General features: G+C 52.9%; 9 protein-coding genes across 9 annotated transcripts; 3 read left to right on the top strand and 6 right to left on the bottom strand.

Annotated features, from left to right (window-relative positions):
- Nucleotides 1-234: 234 nt before the first annotated feature.
- CkaCkLH20_12550 (bacterial transferase hexapeptide) lies at nucleotides 235-1,109 on the bottom strand (the record flags this gene model as incomplete). The annotated part of the gene is made up of 3 exons (XM_038895263.1): nucleotides 235-451; nucleotides 582-878; nucleotides 943-1,109. The coding sequence occupies 3 exons, from the start codon at nucleotides 1,107-1,109 to the stop codon at nucleotides 235-237; spliced, it is 681 nt and encodes a 226-aa protein (XP_038739402.1).
- A 398-nt stretch (nucleotides 1,110-1,507) lies between these two features.
- Nucleotides 1,508-2,724, bottom strand: CkaCkLH20_12549 (cell wall glycosyl hydrolase; the record flags this gene model as incomplete). Its single annotated transcript, XM_038895262.1, has 2 exons — nucleotides 1,508-1,600; nucleotides 1,660-2,724. 2 exons carry the CDS (start codon nucleotides 2,722-2,724, stop codon nucleotides 1,508-1,510), a joined length of 1,158 nt encoding a protein of 385 aa, XP_038739401.1.
- An 810-nt stretch (nucleotides 2,725-3,534) lies between these two features.
- On the bottom strand, nucleotides 3,535-5,306 carry CkaCkLH20_12548 (xenobiotic compound family; the record flags this gene model as incomplete). The annotated part of the gene is made up of 6 exons (XM_038895261.1): nucleotides 3,535-4,300; nucleotides 4,353-4,532; nucleotides 4,591-4,661; nucleotides 4,718-4,891; nucleotides 4,949-5,015; nucleotides 5,068-5,306. The coding sequence occupies 6 exons, from the start codon at nucleotides 5,304-5,306 to the stop codon at nucleotides 3,535-3,537; spliced, it is 1,497 nt and encodes a 498-aa protein (XP_038739400.1).
- A 764-nt stretch (nucleotides 5,307-6,070) lies between these two features.
- On the top strand, nucleotides 6,071-7,916 carry CkaCkLH20_12547 (high-affinity nicotinic acid transporter; the record flags this gene model as incomplete). The annotated part of the gene is made up of 5 exons (XM_038895260.1): nucleotides 6,071-6,304; nucleotides 6,356-6,472; nucleotides 6,529-6,784; nucleotides 6,843-7,356; nucleotides 7,418-7,916. 5 exons carry the CDS (start codon nucleotides 6,071-6,073, stop codon nucleotides 7,914-7,916), a joined length of 1,620 nt encoding a protein of 539 aa, XP_038739399.1.
- Nucleotides 7,917-8,383: 467 nt separating this feature from the next.
- On the top strand, nucleotides 8,384-9,385 carry CkaCkLH20_12546 (uncharacterized protein; the record flags this gene model as incomplete). Its single annotated transcript, XM_038895259.1, has 1 exon — nucleotides 8,384-9,385. One exon carries the CDS (start codon nucleotides 8,384-8,386, stop codon nucleotides 9,383-9,385), a length of 1,002 nt encoding a protein of 333 aa, XP_038739398.1.
- A 318-nt stretch (nucleotides 9,386-9,703) lies between these two features.
- Nucleotides 9,704-10,903, bottom strand: CkaCkLH20_12545 (wsc domain-containing protein; the record flags this gene model as incomplete). Its single annotated transcript, XM_038895258.1, has 1 exon — nucleotides 9,704-10,903. One exon carries the CDS (start codon nucleotides 10,901-10,903, stop codon nucleotides 9,704-9,706), a length of 1,200 nt encoding a protein of 399 aa, XP_038739397.1.
- Nucleotides 10,904-12,672: 1,769 nt separating this feature from the next.
- On the bottom strand, nucleotides 12,673-13,907 carry CkaCkLH20_12544 (HET domain-containing protein; the record flags this gene model as incomplete). Its single annotated transcript, XM_038895257.1, has 2 exons — nucleotides 12,673-12,813; nucleotides 12,885-13,907. The coding sequence occupies 2 exons, from the start codon at nucleotides 13,905-13,907 to the stop codon at nucleotides 12,673-12,675; spliced, it is 1,164 nt and encodes a 387-aa protein (XP_038739396.1).
- A 1,766-nt stretch (nucleotides 13,908-15,673) lies between these two features.
- On the top strand, nucleotides 15,674-16,192 carry CkaCkLH20_12543 (uncharacterized protein; the record flags this gene model as incomplete). The annotated part of the gene is made up of 1 exon (XM_038895256.1): nucleotides 15,674-16,192. The coding sequence occupies one exon, from the start codon at nucleotides 15,674-15,676 to the stop codon at nucleotides 16,190-16,192; it is 519 nt and encodes a 172-aa protein (XP_038739395.1).
- A 284-nt stretch (nucleotides 16,193-16,476) lies between these two features.
- On the bottom strand, nucleotides 16,477-19,308 carry CkaCkLH20_12542 (cyclic nucleotide-binding domain-containing protein; the record flags this gene model as incomplete). The annotated part of the gene is made up of 1 exon (XM_038895255.1): nucleotides 16,477-19,308. One exon carries the CDS (start codon nucleotides 19,306-19,308, stop codon nucleotides 16,477-16,479), a length of 2,832 nt encoding a protein of 943 aa, XP_038739394.1.
- Between the last annotated feature and the right edge of the window lie 700 nt (nucleotides 19,309-20,008).

Genomic DNA, 20,008 nt, shown 5'->3' with positions numbered 1-20,008 from the left:
TTTTTGTTTGTCGCAGGAAGTCCTGTGATGTCCCGGAGCTACGAATGCGATTCCACCTCGATCAGCAGTTTCATAATGAGTGGCTAATTCTGTATTATACTGCTGTCTACTTGAAATGGGTATTTTATTTGCCTCCTGGCTTTTTCAACCCACAGCCAGTCATCAAGTGCTCCAGTCTGCAAACGACCCTGATGATGCTTGCATAAGACCGTCTAAGCTTCCTGTCTGTCCAGCTCAGCGTATGTGAGCAACGCGATCAGCATCGTGTGTAAAGCGAATCTCCAGAGCTTCCTCAAGTGACCCTGCATACAGTGCGTCGTGCGTTTCATCAGGTCGGATGAAGCGTATGACTTTCGCAGGAACTCCAGCAGCGATGCAGTCGGAAGGAATGTCGCTACGAACCACGCTGCCCGCAGCAATTGTCGAGCGTGAGCCGATTTGAACTCCAGCTCTGCTGAAAGTTAGAGAGTGAATCTCGGGGCTTGAACCAGGAGTGCGATGTGCATCACTCTTGGGACTTCGATGCCAAGGCTACGAGCGACGAATTGATGTGGACCGGGGACAAAGGAATCACGACTTACAAGATGATGGCTCTTCCACCGATCCAAACAGCGTCACCTATGGTGACGGGCTTCCCGAAGATGGCTCGGCGTCCTGTTTCATCTGGGTTCAGACTGTGTGATACGCCATAGATGCTGACATGAGGACCGATTGTGCACTTCGTTCCGATGCGTATGTCCGCAACAGGCGTGTCCAGAATGGTACAATTGTGGTTGATGAAGGTGCCAGGGGCAATGTAAACGCGAAGTTCGTATTCCATGGTGATAGGGCTCTTGATGTAAGGTGTCCCGTCGCCCTCGACATTGTGACAGACGATTCTGAAAAGGCAGTTAGCCGAAATTCGTAACAGGGATAGAGAATCGTAGATTCTGGGGTCACTACCTGCGCCAGGCATCGGATCTCTGAGCTGAGGTTGCTGTAGCGCCGAGCTGGTTGAATTCTTCGCATGCTTTCGCACAGCGATCCAATGCCTTGGTGAAGTCGCCTTGGGTGGTCGGATAGGACACGCCGTCGTGAAAGCTGTGAGGGTCTGCAAGAGGCTCAGACATTGTGCTATAAGTGCCGTGACTCCAGTAATTTTGTTCTAAGGCGTGAGATTGAATTGGGTCTGAGTATCAAGAGCTCGGCTGTTTAGACTCTTGAAGGTTGCAGTAGCTCAGGACCTGTGTATCAAGCAGCATATATACGGCGCTAACAGAATACCAACTGCGGTCAATCAGAAATGAAAGCCAAGGAAAACGTACATTCACTGTCATGCTTTCATGGAGCAACATTGAATGGCTGTGTTGTCCCAATTCACTGCCGTGCCATGGAGGCCTTAGACACGTTTAATGGACTAGACTTCCTGACATTCATTGCATTACCAGTAATATCAGAGTTTTGACAAGCACATAGTACTATAACAGGATAGGCCTCATCACCGAGGTTACTATTTGAAAGAACGACATTACGCGGAGCGTTTCTCCCACTCCAACGCCGCGATGATAAACACGCCAGCACCGCGAAGGTCATTCTGTCGGAGACCAATACTCGCGTAATACTGAATACGTGTGTTAGTAATGCTAGCTCTGAGATGGTGAATGATGGAAAATGACTTACTTCAAAGGTTGCATTACTGCCGAGGCTCCCGACCATAACGGTACCCTCGAAGTTGATTGTGCCGTTGTCGTTGTAAGTGACAAACCTGTCTTTCAGGCCGTTCCAAGCCTTCTTTGCAACCTCAAGGTAGTCCGCTTCCGTCAAGTACCCCAAGTTCAAACCCTTGAGCCAACCAAACGTGAACATGGCGCTTGCGCTGCTCTCGATGTAGTTGCCCTCCACGTCCTCATATCGCTTTTCCATGATATTCCACCAGCCCCCAGTCTCATCCTGCGCACCCTTGAGGCCCTCTGCGAGGCCAGTGAAATATCCCAAAAGTCTCTCTCGGCCAGGATGTTCCTCAGGAAGCAGGTCGATCACCTCAAGAAGCGCCATAAAGTACCATCCCACGGCCCGGCCCCACACCAGCGGCGCGGCGCCGGTCTCCGGGTCCGCCCACACGGCCTGTTTGCTCTCGTCGTAACCGTGCACCAGCAAGTTGTCATCACGACGCGTCCGCGCGTCGATGTTGTCGAACTGCAACACAACATCGTCCCAAGCAGTCTGGTTATCGGGTTGGAACAAAGAGACATACTTCGCGTAGAAGCTGTCTGCCATGTAGATGCCATCGAGCCACATCTGGTTCGGGTACACGACCTCGCGATGCCAGAAGCCCCCCGTTGGTGTGCGCGGATGGCTGTCGAGTGTCCCCTTGATCCCGTCGGCGGCGATGCGGTACTTCTCGTCCCCTGTCTGCTCGTACCAAAACAAGACGTTGTTGCCGAAGCGGTATGGGTCCAAGCTGTGTTTTGAGTAGTTGAAACCGTCGATGGTGCCGTCTGGAAGCACCACAGCGTCAACCTGTGCTTTGTAATAGTCGTAGAGCGTTTGGTTCTTTCTGTACTCGTAGAGGTCTTCGAAGGACGTGTACAACGTTGCCTGGTCGTAGTGAAAGCTAGGCTCAACGCCAAAACGAATCATGGAGTCTGTCATCCACTCAGAGAACAATGGCTTATTGCATGTCGGCGCCGCAGATGACATGCCGGCAGCCGCCAATAACATGATGGAAGACCTGATGGACCTCATCTTGGAGAACAATGCAATTGGTTTGACCGTATTGGCATGCCCTTCAATTCGGCGATCTAAAGGGGTGAAGTCAACAGGTTTGTGACGAGCAGACCGATTATACATATAATGAAAGCTCCTCGGGCTCCCTTGGTTATCCTTTAAGCAAAGGAGGCTAGTGTGCTCTGTCTAAAGCTCATGCAGACTCGTCAATCACTACTGAAAAGCCCATTATACGGAGTGGCTGATATGCAGAGGCTAGCAAATTGGCTTGGAAATATAGATTTTGCCCCTAAACATCGATACTTTCTTCTTTATCCACACGGTCTTCATGTAACGAATTTCCCCGAGTTGTGGAAAATCAAAGCCCGAACCCAGCTCATAAGAGCGACTCCGCAACGGCGCAGATACACGACGCTTGGCATTTCGAAGTCTCTGCGGGGAAACAGCGGGGGAGACTGGCAAAATCCAATCTTCGTGGACCTGAGATAGAGATCCGGTAAGGAGTTCGCCGGCAGATTCCGGCTTTCAGACAATTAGGCTAAATGGGAATCCCCAATGCCAAGACTGACATGCAAGGTGTTGGGCCCAGGTAGGCAGATAAGATCTGGGTTACCAGGTACGTCTCAAACTCTTGAATGAGCTCACAAGAGCCGCCGTCAAAGAAGACCTCGCTTCAGAATCTCACAACTTATGAAAGAAAAAGTGTTTCTCATGTTCTTATTTCGAGGTATTTCCACAGAGTAACACAGGATTTCAGGAGTATATTGGTGACGCTTACTGGTAGCTGGTGTCTCATTTCAATTCCCTGATCCCAACCCTCGCGCTCATTCAGACGTGCTGATTCTTTGCTGCAAGTGCTGCTGCCTCTTCCTCGGCAATCGTCTTTTCATATGTGTCATACTTGTACTTGTAGCCGGGATGATCAGATCTCAACCCCTTTTGCCCCAGACCATAAATCTGCTCTCTGAAGGTTGGTGCAGGTGCGTCCTCGGGGATCGCGTCCGGAAGTAAGCCCCGGCGCCTCAACTCAGGAACAAGATATTCCACAGCATCTTCGAAGCTACCCGGCGTAATCACATAGCCAATGTTGAAGCCATCGACATCCGCAATATCAACCCATTCTTGGAAGACATCAGCAACCTGGCTGGCCATTCCAACAGGCATCGCACCATTGCCGCCGATCGCAGTCACAGTTCCGAGGTTGCGCGGCGTTAGCTTGGGAACATCCCCTCCTCGATAGCGCAGGTTGTAAAGCGATGAATGAATTCTTTGAAGATGGCTTGCGACATCTTTCTCGGTGAGCTCGTGGTCCAGGTCAAACTTGGAAACGTCGATGCCCGTGCTGGCTGAGAATTGCGCGAGGCCGCCCTCGATGAGAACATACTTGAGCGCTTCTTCGTACTTGCGTTTGGCATCTTCTTCATCTTTTCCAATGATTGGCGTGATCATTGCGAACACTTTGACAGAGTACGGGTCGCGGCCAGCGGCGATGGCTCCTTCGCGGATAGCCTTCACTCTGGGAGCAACTACGTGGGGGGAGAGACCAGCCACGAAAATGCCCTCGGCGTGGGTTGAGCCGAACTTGATGCCAGCACTTCAACGCATCAGCTTTAATCATCATTGAAAAGTATTTCGGGGTGACCTACGGAGATGTTCCAGCTTGGAACAAGACTGGCGTGCGTTGAGGAGACGGGTCGGTCAGGAAAGGCGCATCGACGTGAAACTTTCCGTGGTGGTGAATTGGCCGAATTTGTGAGTAATCCGAGTAGATTCCGTTCTCTGCATCTTGTTTGAGAGCAGTGTCTGACCATGAACCCTCCCAAAGTCTGTAAAGCGGTAATGTGAGTCGAGAGATCACGCCAGTTTCACTTTCGAAGGCCTTACTTATATAAAACACGAAGATACTCGTCCGCATTAGAATAGCGCGTGTCATGCTCAACTAATGGCAACCCAACCTAATCAGAGGATTAGTCTGGAGCGCTCCAAGTGGTATCGGAAATAGTATTGTTACCGCTTTTGAAGCAGACTCTTTCCAACTAGTGACGATGTTCCAGCCAAAACGGCCTTTCGTCAGATGGTCTAGAGTACTGAATCGCTTTGCGACGACGTAAGCCTGCTCATATGAGGTCGACGTAGTGATCGCGAATCCCAGGTTCTTGGTCACCGCTGCCATGGCAGAAACAGGCTAGGATGAGTGTTAGATGGAAACAGGAACTGGTCTTCCGCTCTCACAGAGACTCACAATAACAGGATCGGCCATCGGCCATTGTGCACCAGTTCTCACCGAGGGTTCGGCACTGCCCTTGAAGCTGAACATGTGTTAAAGAAGGTAACGCCTGATGGCTTGGGACTGGTGTTTACGTGTCATATGGTCCGAACGTGTCTGCAAGAAACAGTCCAACAAAACCGCCCTTGTCGAGAAGTTTGGCCAGGTCGGTCCAGTAAGTGAGGTCCCGGCGCTTGTCCTTGGCTCTGTCTTTCGGGTTTCGCCACTGACCGAAAGACAGGTGGCCGACAGTAAACATGTCAAACGCATTGAGAAGGATTTGCTTCTTTGGGGCGTCAGCCGAGGGACCATTCTGCGCTTCTGAGGACGCCATAATGGTTAGGTCTATTCGGTGGAGGAGAAGAGCGTATAATGCGGGCGTTGATTACGTGTAGTCGCTTCATGTATCTCTTGTCAATAACAATGAGGAGCATTATCTTCCGCAGCTAGTAGCATCCCCTGCTCTCATTTGAGCTAGTACATGTAAGTACTTATAATGGGCTTCGAATTTCAATGCCTCCAGCTTCGCGTCATGTTACCCGCAGTTTTCGCAAACGAATCCTACGGGCTTGTGACCGAGTTTGTCATGTCCTTTCGTATGGCCTCTTGTCTGGTCCTTTATCGGAGGAGGGTAGCCATCATATTGGTTGCCTTCAGATATTATTCTAGAGACATTAACGAAGCATGAAGGAGAGCCTGCGGATTTTAGCCGGATCAAAGTCTTGGGGTTGTTGTTGAGAGGATGGTGGAATGGTGGGCCGTGATTTCGCCATCATCTCTCGGCAGAGGTCAACGAATAAAGTCCAATACGCCTACCTTATTGCTTATATGTTGCACCAAGTCCCGGTTTGCAGGGAACATATCGCCATACTAACATAGAGCACATCATGCATGCAATCTCGAAGCCCCCGCTGATAAGCATTTGGCGCGTCGATAGGGTGCTGAAGATGACGGTTTTCTGCCCGGCATCGGTTGGTTTGAATTGTCCGACGAGCTTATTTGCCGAAACCAACATAAAAATGACTTCCTTTCGAAGTGTAAATGATGAAGTCGCCGTAGCAAGTCGTGCGAATTTGAAGATAACACCATAGCGGCAAGATGAGTTCAAAGGTCCACCCTGATGAAGCCAGCGAGGACCACGATGTCGGAACTACAACTCGCAAGCAGGCCAGTTCCACCGTGGCTCGTTCAAATGTCGAAAATCTTCGGGATGATCCCGAAGCACGAGCAGCATTTTTGTCAACATTCTCGGCCGAAGAAGAGCGCAATGTCTTGAACAAGATCGACAAGAGGTTTCTGATCATCATAGGACTGATGTACATGATCAAACAAGTATGTTTTGCCCTCTCCGTAAGATCGATTGAGGTACTGATTTAATGGCAGATTGATCAAAGCAACGCAGCAAATGTCAGAGTTCTTCAGGTCGGGGAGTCCCGCAATATCATGAAAGAGCTTGATATGACTTCAGACCAGTACAACTGGGTTGGCTCGATTTACGGAGTGAGTGCCTTAGCAGAGACTGCGCCTGAACATCACATGTCTAACCCTTAGTCAAGATCGCATACATCGTGTTTGAAGCACCCAGTAACCTCTTACTGAAACGCATGAGTCCGCATCTGTGGCAGTCTCGGATTTTCCTCACCTGGGGAATCATCACCGCATGCCACGCAGCGGCGCAGAACCGTCATCAACTCTACGCAATGCGTTTTCTGCTCGGGGTATTCGAGGCTGGCATGTTCCCAGGTGTCATCGCCCAATTATCAAGTTGGTACCGAACCGACGAGATAGGCAAGCCTGTGACGTGGTTCTTTGGTAAGTCGTCGCCAGACCAGAGCGTCTATGTAATCCGTTTTGCTAACTGACACCATAGCAACATCAAATCTTGCCGGTATCGTTGGCTCTTTACTTTGCTACGGCATCAGCTACATGAACGGCGTCCGCGGTCTCAGTGCGTGGAGATGGGTATACCTCCTCGAGGGACTGGCGACTATCGTATTTTCAGGAGCCGTGTTCTGGTTCCTACCAGACTACCCCAAATCACCTCGGAGTGACCGGTGGTTCACGAAGCGAGAGCAGGAATTCATCGAAGCGCGCCTCCCCGAGAATGCGCCTCTTACGAACGATCCCGACTTCGCAAAGGAGGAGATCTTCGCTGTCCTGAAGACCCCTCTCATTTGGTCCTTCATGTTGTCGCAGACGCTCATTAACATCGGCGGATATGCCCTGACGTGGTATTTGCCGACAATCGTCACTAATCTCGGTTTCGTGAGATTGCCGAAGAACCAACTTCTTAATATCCCGCCTGCTGCTGCCGCCATTCTAGGTCTCATATTCTCGGCATGGTTCATGGCAAAAGCGTACATCGTTCGCCCCGCGTACATCATGTCAGTGCTCTGCTTTCTTAAGCTCGAATCAATCACAACGCTAATCTCGCATCCAATTCAGGATCCTCATGTCTGGCATGGTCGTGTGTTTTGTGCTCTTCTTCACCATCAGCAACCGGTATGGTATTTATATCAGCTGCATTTTGGGCACGCTCTTCTACCAGTCGTATTTCATTCCCTTCTGGGCCTGGAGGTCAGCCACGCTCTCCGGCTCAACAGGCACGGCGTTTACTCTCGGGCTGCAGTCAGGCGTTGCGCAGCTTGGCGGTGTCATCGGGCCGCAGCTGTTCCAGTCCAGATTCGCCTACAACGGGTACAAGACAAGCTTCGCGATCGCGGCCGCGACCACAATCGCGTCCTTCATAGGTAATCTCTGGACTTGGTGGTTGACCCGGAACACCGAGTACGATGTCCTGAGAGTGAGGAGGAAGATTCTCAAGGCGCGGAAGCTTGGAAAGGTGAATTTCGACGATGATATTCGTGTCTTTGAGGAGAGACGCTTTTACGATGGGATCAAACGCAGCGGAAGAAATGACAGCCAGGGGAGCTCTCAGGTCTGACAGTCTTACCTTTCATGTGGCGTTCCACTCAACCAAGCACGCCTATCGGGGGCGAGACAAAGCCACACATGGATTTCCTTAGATAAGACATGCCGGCCAAAGTAGCAAAGTAGAACATTCAAAGACCTGTGGAAATCAGGTTTGGTATCGGCGCATTCAGGCAACAGAAGAACGGAAGACGAAAGTCGAAGTATCTAAAAATAAACACCGTTCAGACACCAGGTTCTCCCCAGTTTCGTGATCGACAGCCACGTGGGATAAGACCTGCAAGATGGATATCTAGAGTTCAGAGGCTCTTAACTGGTGGATGAAGGGAAACAGTTTGACAATTTGTGGAACCCCGCATACCTCGAAAATCTCTCAACCACAGTCTCAACTCTCATACTAAAATAGCTCACAGCTCAGCCCGCCCTGACTCAACAAGCTTCCGTCACCTTTATCTCACATCAACCACCACGTCTCCCACGATGGCCCCGTCAACAGCCCTGCTGCAACTTCTGCAGAGCGTCATTCCGCAAAACGACCGCAAATCCCTCCGCGATGAAGTGATCCCGACAATCCTCGGCGCCGTCTCAGACATCGCCAAGACGCTCCAGACATCTCACCACGTCTCCCTGGCCGGCACTGCAAACTCCTTCGGCGACGACCAGCTCAACGTCGACGTCGCGACTGAGAACGTCATGCGCGCCGCCATCGCCACGTGCCCTTCTATCCACACCGCCAGCAGCGAGGAGGACCCCGTGGAAAAGCCTGCGAGGGCAGCAGCCGCAAGTGACTCCGCCGCGACAACTTCAGAGGAGTACACCGTCGCATTCGACCCTCTGGACGGCAGCTCCATCATCGCGCCGAACTGGACCGTGGGCACCATCGTCGGGATCTGGGACGGACGCACGGCCGTGGGGCAGTCGCCGGCGGAAAAGCAGGTCGCTGCTGTCATGGGCGTCATCGGCCCCCGGACGACGGCCTTCGTGGCGCTGCGCATCCCCGGCTCCGAGCCGGCGTGCTTCGAGGTCGGACTTGGTGGCGACGATGGGGTTTCTGGGTGTGAGATCATCCGGTCGGTCGTGAAGCTGGCGGAGGGCCCTTTCAAGACGCGGTACTTCGCGCCGGCGAACCTGCGCCACGCGGCGGATGACGAGAAGTACAGTGCGCTCATCACGCGCTTCATCCGGGAGAAGTACACGCTGAGATACTGCGGCGGCCTTGTTCCGGATATCGTGCACACGCTTGTCAAGGGTCACGGCGTGTACGTGATGCCCGTGACTCCGGGGACACTGCCAAAGCTGAGGTTCTTGTACGAGCTTTACCCTATCGCTCTCATTTTGGAGTGCGCTGGGGGAAAGGCTATTGATCCCGAGGATGGAAAGCCGCTCTTAGACAAGGTGTCAGTGGATTGTGACGGGAGAGCAGGCTTGATCTGCGGAACTGCAGAAGAAGTCGAAATTGCGAGGAAGGCTTTGCTCGGTTGACGAGGTTGATAAAACCTGGCGAGGGGAACAAGAGACAACAAACGATGTAATCCAATAGATTCTTCTCAAAGCGAGTTCTACCAAATGTGGCATTCGCGGAGTCACGTTGAAGTTTATGGACGGAGCCTTGTAATGTGGCAGTGTTTTATTATTGTACTGTCTCGACGGGTCATTATCTATTACAACGCCAAAGATACACACATCTTGTAAATGACCTCACAGTCATCAACAGATACAAGAAAATAAAGTACAGGTTAGATGCTTCCAAATATTTGCATCTAATAGAAACATCAGGAGGCTTCAACCACTAGGTTTCTCTCAAAGGAGAGCTGCAGCGACCACGGCACTAATAGCCAACATGGCAAACCCAGAAGTGGATGCCGACTTGCCAGACCCAGCAACGACAACAGAGTGCGAGGGACGTCCGGGTTCCGAAGGCCCGGCAGGCGTCGGGTGCTGGCTGGGTGCGATGGGAGTGTGAGAAGGTTGCTGGGGCGAGTCGCGAGACGGCTTCTGAGAAGGCTCGGCAGGCGACTCATGAGGAGGCTGGACGGGAGTGTGCTCCGGTGGGCTCGAGGAGGTATGTTCGGGAACATGAGGCGGGACACCTTGAGACTGAGTCTCTTGAGGCGGGTGAGCGGGAGGCTCAGACGGCTTGACGGGAGGTTGGTGAGGCGGGTTGCTGGCAGGCGGTTGATGAGGAGGCACAGCACCAGATGGCGTAGGATGGGGAGGGTTGACCGGAGGAGGATGAGGCTTGGGACAATCCTCACCCTCGCACTCGTGAATGACCTCACACTTGTCACCCTTGCAGTCGTGGTGCGTGTTGTTCTCCTCAGGAGGACAGTCCTCGTGCTTGCAGCTACCGTCCTTGCAGACGTACTTCTTGTCGCACTCGTTTCCGTGACACTTCTCAGACTTGCACTCGTCGCCGTGGCAGACGATCTTGTCTTTGTTGCAGTCTTCGCCGTGGCACTTGCGGTATCTGCAGGAGTCACCCTTGCAGATGATGATCTTGCCGCAGTCGTCTCCGGTGCAGGGCTTGGGTTGGCACTTCCCGTCTGCGCAGAGGAGGCAACGGTTACAGTCGTCGCCGTGGCAAGGAGAGTCCCAGGCGCAGTAGTTGCCGTAGCAAACCCACTTGTTGCCGCAGTTCTCGCCGTGGCAGGGCTTGCCGGGACATTTGCCGCCAGGGCAAGGACTCGGGGCGGGTGTCTCGGGGCAGTAGGTCGTGGTGACCGTTGTGACAACCGTGGTGATGGAGCCAACGGCGCATGGCTTGACGCCCGGAGGGCAGGAAGTGACGGTATGAGTGATAGTGGCCGTGTACGTCGCCGTAATGGTAGCTGGAGGGGTCACGGGACCGCCTGTGCCCCAGATACCGGTTGAGTTCGCCGGCCGAGAAGTGACGCCGGTGCCCGAATTAATGGGAGTAGCGGAAGACAAGACGCCAGATGAAAGAGCGGACTGGGCCATTACGGCCGGGGCCATGAAGGCAATAGCGAGAGTAGTACGCATGTTGAATGAATGGCAGGGGATAACGAATGAACGGACCTCGAAAGGTAAACGAGTGGAATGAGATCTGAAAGGACCAGAAAGCTTGTGTGTGAGGGGAATGGAACAGATGGAACTCGTTGTAAGACCGGAGAGTCAACGCCTTTTTATGTTTCTGGGAGGGTTGCAAAACCAGTCAGGATGTTGATGCCCTACACCGTTGTAGCAGTCTAAAACACCTCGAACCACCTGTGACTTAGTCGATATCCAGCTCGTCAGCACGGAAATTTGACCACGGCTTATTTCTTCCATTCTGCTTCAAGAAACGAGGTCCAGATCGCCGGCGCATGTAAAAGTCAGCCTATAATGTGAAACAGCTTTCCAGCTTGGTCGGTTCTTGAGGTAAGACGCCGGTAATCCTCTTCGTCCCTTGCAGTTTTTTAACTTGCCATGGCTTTTTGGGCGTTTCAACTCTGGAGAGATCTTTTGTTCTTGTGACAATATCATTGTCATCCCCGGAAATCACCGAGTTGGTCCCTCCTTGGGCGCGATGCGTGGCGTCTTTTCCAATGTTGTCGCGCTGTTTGCTGTCCTACGCGACTTCGCTGATTTGCTGCTAGTTTGCGTCGTCACACGATGCTATTTCTCGACACGAAGCTGAGTCGATGACTGAAATTTCAAACGTGACACCGGGACATCCACGTGGCGCTCTGGCCCGTTGTCTCGCAAGCAAGGGGCTGAAGAAGCGGTACTGCGGATGAGGCTCTTCGCTCAGCCGCCCAGCTTGACTGGTTCTGGCTGCAAAACAATGTCTCTGACTTGTTTCGATAGTTTTGAAACATGATTTACATCTCAAATTGCCGTGGCAATAAATCGCCGTCAATCAGTGCTTCCCAGTGTCTCCGGTTGCAGCTCCCTTGGGTTACAAAGTTTGGGAAAAAAATAAAGAAAACAAAAGGTTAGAGGTCTCTAGGTATCTTCTAAGTGGCGTTACAAAGGACGAAACCAACTTTCATTCCTACGGAACTGTGGATTTCAATCCATTAATAAATCCCTCGTATTTTGTGTAAGCCGACTTCGTACTAACTGCCAGCCTACTCATCAATATCAGATCGATCATCGTCCGCTTTTAGTTGTGCTCATTGATTCCACCGAATTGGAAGCCTCGTATGTTGGGTTTTTCAAATGGTGTACGCGAGGTCTCGCTCAAGCTACTTTCTGGTCGATCAGATATGCTTCCGAAGGAACACTGTCTGACGGGAGTGAAGCAGCCGAGCTGATTCGTCTCACAGGTCACGGTTTTGCCAAACGGGTCCTCTATATCGATGATGAATATGTAAGGACCGTACGCAGACTCTTTCGAAATCTTTACGATGAAGTCTTCGAAGGGCTGGAGCTCAGACTGAGCAACAGATCCAGAAGTTAACAGCGCGCCGTGTGGTTGCGCAATTCCGTAGAAGGCATAGCTGCTAGAAATGACCTTGGGAACATCCCGCCATTGTACATGGTTGGGTTTGATGAAGATGTTCGCGCTCATCGACGCATACGACAATCCTTGCCTTTTTGCACAGCTCTGCAACACGAGCACAAGTTCTCCCACCGGTCCTGCTATAGGCACAACCGTGGGAAACCGTTTGTCGTTGAGGTCGCAACTGATGATGGGATTCGTTGATCGACGATGAACCCTGTAATCTTGAGGGAGGCTTCGGATGACGCAGCCCGCCTCTGGGCTGGGAGTTGACGACTGCCGTTCGTAGCAGCTCTGAAAGAATATAAAAGGCCTGCAGATACTTTCACTGTTCCACGTGCTTCTGGGCGCAGAGTAAGTCATGTGCGAGACCCTGTGACAGGAAGGGTTGTTCCGGTTTGACGAACGGTGCTGTTGGATCTCGCGAAGCGTTATCGCGATGCAGTTGAAGAAGTCGCGGTCTCGTCTGCATTTCAAAGGCGCTACAAGTATATTGCCATGTTCGGCTCTTTCTTCAGGCCACGACTCTAGTCTCACCGACATATTCGAATAACGGTCGACGCCGTTGGTCTTCGTACCACGTGGCAGGGACTGTGAATTGGAGAGTGTCGGCTTGCGCATCCACAGAGGTGTAGATAGAGTGATACCGTCGACCTCGACGTTTATCGGAGCTGTAAGATCTGTCGGGGAGAAGGGAACGATGTCTCCCGAGTCCTTGAACCACGAAGGATGTCCGGCTAGAAGAGGAGAACCCCACAAATTCATGTCCGCAGAAGGATGACCATTGCTCCCTTGTCCCCAAGCAAAAATCGACTGGTCGTCTATTTCGCGGATAATGATCTCCTGAAGCCTCTTGAAAGCCTTATTTCCCTCTCCGTAGATGAGCGGCATGTTGATATCGAAGAGTCCCAGAAGGCAGTACGCCATGTCCTCGATGCGCGTTGTCCTTCGCCCGGACGCCCAGCACATCCGGGCGGCCACGCTCGCGTTTGACAAGCGCGTGCGGTCGCCGGCCCTGCCGCATAGAAATTTGTTCTCTATCCCGGTCTTACGTGAAACGGCATCGGCGAACTTGGACCGAGACCCAAGAAGCTTCCATTCGGACGAGTAGAAGTCGAGGTGCCTCGGGGCCAGGAGCTCCTGTAGAGTCCACCCGCGGGTGAACCACCGGCTTCCGGTGAGTACCTCAGCGAACGTATCTGTCTCCGGATCTGTCTCCGGATCTGTCTCCGGATCTGAGAACTGAATGTCGGACAGGTACGCCAAGCAGACGACGGCCTTCTCGTACCACTTAAACATAGAATTGATCGCCTCCGAAAGCTCAGCGCTACTGCTTTTGTCGATGCAGCAGGTATCGATCCAGATCCATTCGTGGTGCAGGTCTCTAGCCACGTCACACGAGGCCTTGACTTTGCCCCATCCCGCTTTCGTCGTCGGGTCTTCGCGGAAATCCTGGAAGAGAACCTCGTCGTCGCCCCACGTATGTGACAAGATGGCATACGGGGGCGCCTTCCCGACGAACTCTTTGAGTTGGAGCGTCGAGGTGTCCAAGAGCCGCATTGCGCGAATTACGGTTGAGGATATGAAAAGTGAAGAAATCGCAGTCAGCAATTCACGAGGCTGGATTCTGCGTTGTCCATGGAATGAAGTTGTGGGGCTAGCTGTTGCGGCGTAAGCGCCGCAAACCTGCATGCACGGCGTTGCCACATTCCTATCTTGCAGGACACCACCCCATGTCGCATGGCCCGATTCGAGCAAGATCAAGGCACCTTGAAATAAGCGACAGCACTTCAGGTAGTCGATGGATGTATCCGCAGTTGTCCCTTCCTCAGGTTGTCTCTCGCCGGGTCCATCGTTTTGAAGTTGTTCGGGAGGCAGGAAGGCCTACACCGCACTTTCAGCAGGGCCCGCTCGGCCTGCAGATGGTTTCCTCAGCTGATGCTGTCGAGATGTCGAATGAAGCAAACAATTAAATAGAATAAGGGTGACTGCATTGTATTGCGCAGTATATTTACTGTTCACTCAGCTGATTAGATATAAACAAACGGCTATTATTGAGCACGATCAAATGTTTTGAATTAGATCATGGATGAAGAATTTAATGCCAAGCTGAAACACTCAGTCCATCTATTTCTAGTGCCTGGGCATAGGTCTTCTTTAACTATTTCTAAGTAAAATCTATAGAAGAAGATTAGGCTGGACGAGTACATTCACTTCGTCAACGAGGACTTAAATTGCATCCTGCCTATGACCGCATTTACTAGTCTCGAGCTTATCGAAAAGTAGTATTTCTCTTGCAGAATTCCCGACTTTAGAGATACATAGTGTTGCTAAAAGGTCGAGGGCACTAGTACGGGTTTTACAGCTGTTGATATCCATAAGCATCTGTAGGATAGAATTGATGAGACTGCTTGAACCTATTCTAAGCAATGGCGATAGTGAAATCACGTAGTCTTACCGGATAGATTCTTCCTAGTTCTGCTAAAATTGAGGAATCTCGGAATAAGACCCAGCTCTTGCATTATCCCTAGAAGACTCTACTATATATGTCTAGGGATAAATCTTAAGAATTATATTTTAATAAAGAAATCAGCTCATCTTCTTAAAATCCATGATCCATCTATTCAACGGACACAACAACGCCTCGTAGTAAAGGCCCAATAGGTAATACGACGAATGAGCTATTCAGCCACGCTGCCGCAGCGAACAAATGAAGCAACTGCGTTCTAAAGTTATGGCCTTAGGGTGAAGGACTGAACAAGCCAACCGCACCAACAACCCCGTGACCAACAAATCACGCCAAGCATCACCCAACACACCACGAGCCGCAAACCACCAAACAACCTCCATCATTTTTCCCTACACAACCCGTTCAAAGCCCAAACCTCCTCAACTCCAGTCACCCTCCAACAACAATCCCCCGAACATGTCACTCCCCGGCTCAGCTCGCAGGAGCAGCTGAGCTGCTCAATAGAAGGTGGCCCAAGCTCCCTCGCCTCCCGCGCTACCCCACAACCTTAAACGCACCGACCACCCCGGAGACACCTCCGCCAAAACTTTCCACTGCCGGCCCCGCGGATTCCCGGCTGGCGCGATGACATCAACACGGTCCTCCCGCTAAGGTCGTTAAATCATGTGGCGACGTAGAATAACACATTCCAAAACATCTCATCAACCTCACACTTCCATCCCACTTAAATCATCACATCTTCCCTCCAAGCAACCAAAACAAAGAAGACAAAAAGACACTCATCCCACAACCTCCAAAACCCCACATCCAAGCATCTCAACTCACCACACTACTACCCCCTTCACCAACCCCCAAAATGTCAACCACAATCCCAAAACCATACAAAACCCTCTTCACCCTCCTCGACCCCCTCATCGCCCTCTGGGGCGCCTCCCTATTCCTCCTCTCCCCGCAGACCGTCACGTCCTCCTACCTCCCGCCCACCTACACCCCTCCCGTCGACCCCTCCCTCGCCCACCCAGCCGCCGCCCTCTCCTCCGCCCTCGCGACCTCCTTCGCCGAGTACTCCGTCCCCCTGCACGCGCAGATCGCCGGCCACCTTCTTTCCAACGCGCTTCTGTCCGCCGTCCTCCTCCGCGCGACCGAGGAGGTCAAGGTATGGAGGGTGTACCAGCTCTCGCTGCTCGTGGTGGATCTGTTTCTGTTGTACGGGACGTTCGCGTCGTATGCGATGCAGGGACGGCTGAATCCGTTGGCGACGTGGAGGATCGAGGACTGGGGCGCCGTGTCGATTACGATGTTGGCCGGGCTGGCGAGGCTTTGTTTCTTGATGGGGGTGGGTTTCGGTCAGGAACGAAGGTCTAAGAGAGCGTAAGGCTGCCGTCTGTCCACGTGGATTTTACGCTAAGTTGCATCAGGTGCTTTTATTTTGAGAGTTAATGAACAGGGTATCACCTTATCCAGTCTATCCTCGGCAGCAGTAGCCGTTATCTCCTCGTGATCCAATGTGATACCCCTAGGTGCCGTCCGCAGTCCATCGCAAACTCGTGATTAGGCAGGTGCCTGTTATCTGCCTTCTATGCTATCCAACTACAGCTTTAATACACCAACCACATCGTACAAACATCTCTCATAAATCATTATGGCGGATTCATCCCTTCATCGCAAGCCGAACGCCCCTTTCTCGACAATAAAGCGCACGGGTTTCCTAGCGCGGCGGCGGAAACTGAGTGCATGTGGCCTCCCGCGCAAGCCGACGTGATTGGTGGTTGGACTGGGATGTGGCAACGGCAGCGGCACTTGACCCGGCGACAGGCCATTGCCTCCACGTTCGTCAAACCCCCATCGCATGATACCACCGCTCCGAATCCAGCTTTCGAGATTCCGGCATTGACTGACATCAACCCATTGAATTCGTCCACAGCCCTCAAGGAGATTCTCGACACCAGCGCCGGTCACACGGACGCAGCCCCGAACCGAGATGCCCTCCAACTCGTTCAAGTGCAATGCGACAGACTGAAGACTGGCGTCCGAGACCGCACTACCGCAGAATGCCAGACGGAGTTCGCGAAGCTGGGGCAGGCCCAGTGCCACGACTTCTGTGGCGGTGTCGGAAAGTGCGCAGCAGAAGGAGAGATCCAGATGCGTTAGGTTCTTGGCCGCGCCCACGAGAGCGACAATCGCATTGTCGGAAAGGTAGGTACAATCGGCCAGACACAACTGAGAAAGATTCAAGAATCTGTAAGGAGCCCAGTGCTGAAAACCGGCGTCGGTAATTGACGTGCAACGCGTGAGGGACAGGATCTCGAGGCGATTGGATGCATGGACTGCCAAATGAGCCATTGACCTATCGGTGATATGCTTGCAGTATGATAGGTTGAGGTGCTTCAGACGGGGGCACCCAATGATTGTGCCGGGTTTCGGAATGTTAGCTGCTCGTTGCTGCGCCTGCTGTGCCTGCTGCACCTGCTGCGCGCTAGCCTTCTGGGATTTGGTCTTCGCGGCAGAGCTCGAGATGACGACCTGTTTGCTCGCAGGTTGCGGAGGTGGTGGTTCAGGAACTACCCAGCCAACAACACGGGCGAGAAGGTTATCGCCAACCTTACGACAGTTGCTCCAATCGACCTCTTCCAAGTTTCTGGCGTGTTCGGCCATGTCCAGGATCTGATTCGCAGACACATCCCAGACGGACCGCATCCTCCAGCGCTTCACGTTCCGGCCACAGCTTTCCCATAGAGCGCGGAAGCCGTCATCCGTGATGTGAAAACAATTGCTGATATCGACGGTACGGGGTCGTTCTCCAGCAAAAGGCCCGATAACGTTCTTGATGGCCATGTCTGTGACTCTCCTATTGTACTCTGAAAGGTCCAGATCCCGACACACCATCGGGTGCGTGGTTAGTAATTTGCGCCAGTGGCTACAAATGAGTCTCGCCCGCATGAGCTCCGCGATATCCAAAAACTGAAAGACCTTAATCAGCTCGTCATCCGGCAATGCAGGGACGAGAGCGGGATGCGGGCGGCGAGGTAACGTTCTCGCTCGCTTAACCGGTGCTTCGGAGTCAGGAGGGGACTGGGGGACAGAGAAGCGTAGGGGAGTTGATTCGATCTGGTGCATTCGGAAGCCGTTCATCCCTGTCGGCGAAGAGGTGTCGGATTGCGGGGTAGGAGGGGCCAAGGAGTTGCGTCTCCTATTCCGCATATTCTCCATGTCCACACTCAAGAAGGGGTCGGGATCCTTCGGTTCCATTGTGTCGTTGTCGTCTTTCGTGGGTGACGTCGGCTTCGATGGAGTTGTGAACGTGACATGCGGCAGAGACTTGGGCGTTGTCGGTGTTGGAGGATCTGACTTGCTGGCGCGTTCTCTGACGTCCACATCCGCCATCTCAACATCCTCGTCCGACTTCTTGTATCTTTTCCTTGCCGTCTCTTCCACTTGTGACTTGATGTCGGGTGGGCATCTGGTCCACAGCTTATCTAGTGCGTCACCTGGAATCATCAGGCATTCCACCGTTGTGATAGCCCGAACTGTCGCCGTTCGACCTTCTGACAAACCCAAACTCGCAACTTCTCCGAAATACTGGCCAGCCTTCAGCCTCGGGCGGATGTAAGAAGCACGAAGGTCTTTTTTGAATGGTTCCTGCGGATTCGATGCTTCGTGTACTACTTCGGCCTCCCCTCGAACGATGAAAAAGATCTCGTTGCCGGCTGAGCCTTGCTGGATAATGTCTGTGAAGGGCGCATAGGTTTTGGGCTGCGCGCTCAGGCCGAGGAAATGGAGGATGTCGGGGGGTAATGTAGAGAAAAGCGGCAGCTCTTTTAGTGTTTTACGGACGTTGACGAAACCGCTCCCGAGGGCGCTTCCTGCGGCAGGATCCTCGATGGCTCCCGGACTTGGTGATTTTCTCTTTTTGGAGTTTACAACCGTCCCCTCCTTGATGGTGCCTATCTCGCCGGTCGAAACCTCACCTGGAGCTGGTTCTCTGAGTCCGTTGATGTGTGTCGACGGGGGTTTCAGAGGCTGCCCGCCCTCTTGCCGTTTCTGCTTAAGAATGTTCAACCGTTCTTGGGCTTCCTGGCGAATGGCCTTCTCCATATCTGGAAACTTGGGCAACTCTGCCTGCAGATCCTCCTTCTTAAGGACCACGAGAAGACACTTGGTGCGGGCAATGATGGTGGCAGTGCGAGGGATGTTCATGAGAACGCCGATCTCTCCGAAGAACGCACCAGGTTTGAGTTCTGCATAAATGGCCTCGCCGTCCCGAGACGTCACCGCCACGACCCCTCGCACCAACCAGTACATTGCCCGAGCGTCATCGCCTTCTGTGAGGATGTGATCTTGGGCTGCGTGGACTTGGGGCCGTAGATGGTTTCCAATGGCAGCCAAGAACTCTTCGGGTGCGGAGGCGAATAGGGGGAAAGACCTGATGCGGTCGACCAAGTCGAGCGGCATATCCCGAATGGTCGAGGCGGTCAGTGGTGAAGGCCGCATAGGGCGGGTGGGATTCGTATCAGAGTTGAAGGACCTGAGGAGGGAGATGGAATCGGGAACCCCGCCGGGACCCGCGGCACCGGCTCCATGAGCCAGGGCCCGGTAGGGCGAAGGTGATGTCGGAGAGCGATTCCGCCTCATGGTCCGGGAGGGATGCCGCGTGCGCGGTCGTGTCGACGCCAGATTTCCGATGTGCCTTACCGGCTAAGCTCTCCACCCCAAAAGCAGGGTAGAGGGCCAAAGCTTTCCACAGGGCTTCGCCAATGCACACCCAAGCTATAGCCTGTGTTTCGCAAGGCGGTCGGAGGGAGACGTCCTCTCCTGCCCGTGTATGATGTCGCCGCCGTCGCTAGATGGTTGAGAGGCCAATCGTGGAGATGTAGAGCCGATGACAATGGTTCATACTACGGCCTGGCGAATTGAAGGCGAAGTCCTCCACGAGGAGATACAGCGGGAGTATTGATGATTTCGGGGATGTGGTTACACGGGAAACTGATGTATGTTTCGTTTTCGGGCGTTTCTCGTCGGCGTTTCTCGTTTCTCGTCGCGTGCAGTGCGGGGAGCACACGTCGGCCGTGGCTTGCGGCGGGGCGTTCTGGAGCTCTAGATCTGAGGGTCGGGGGAGGTGACGACACAGAGTGTCGCAGATCGTATCACGCGATACCGCCGCTGGAAGAAAGTATAACTCGGGTACGAATGA

This window comes from Colletotrichum karsti (genome assembly GCF_011947395.1).
Source record: "Colletotrichum karsti strain CkLH20 chromosome Unknown Scaffold61, whole genome shotgun sequence".
Taxonomy (NCBI): Eukaryota; Fungi; Ascomycota; class Sordariomycetes; order Glomerellales; family Glomerellaceae; genus Colletotrichum; species Colletotrichum karsti.
Note: the sequence above shows the minus strand (reverse complement) of the source record. Positions and strands in the feature narration are given on the sequence as shown.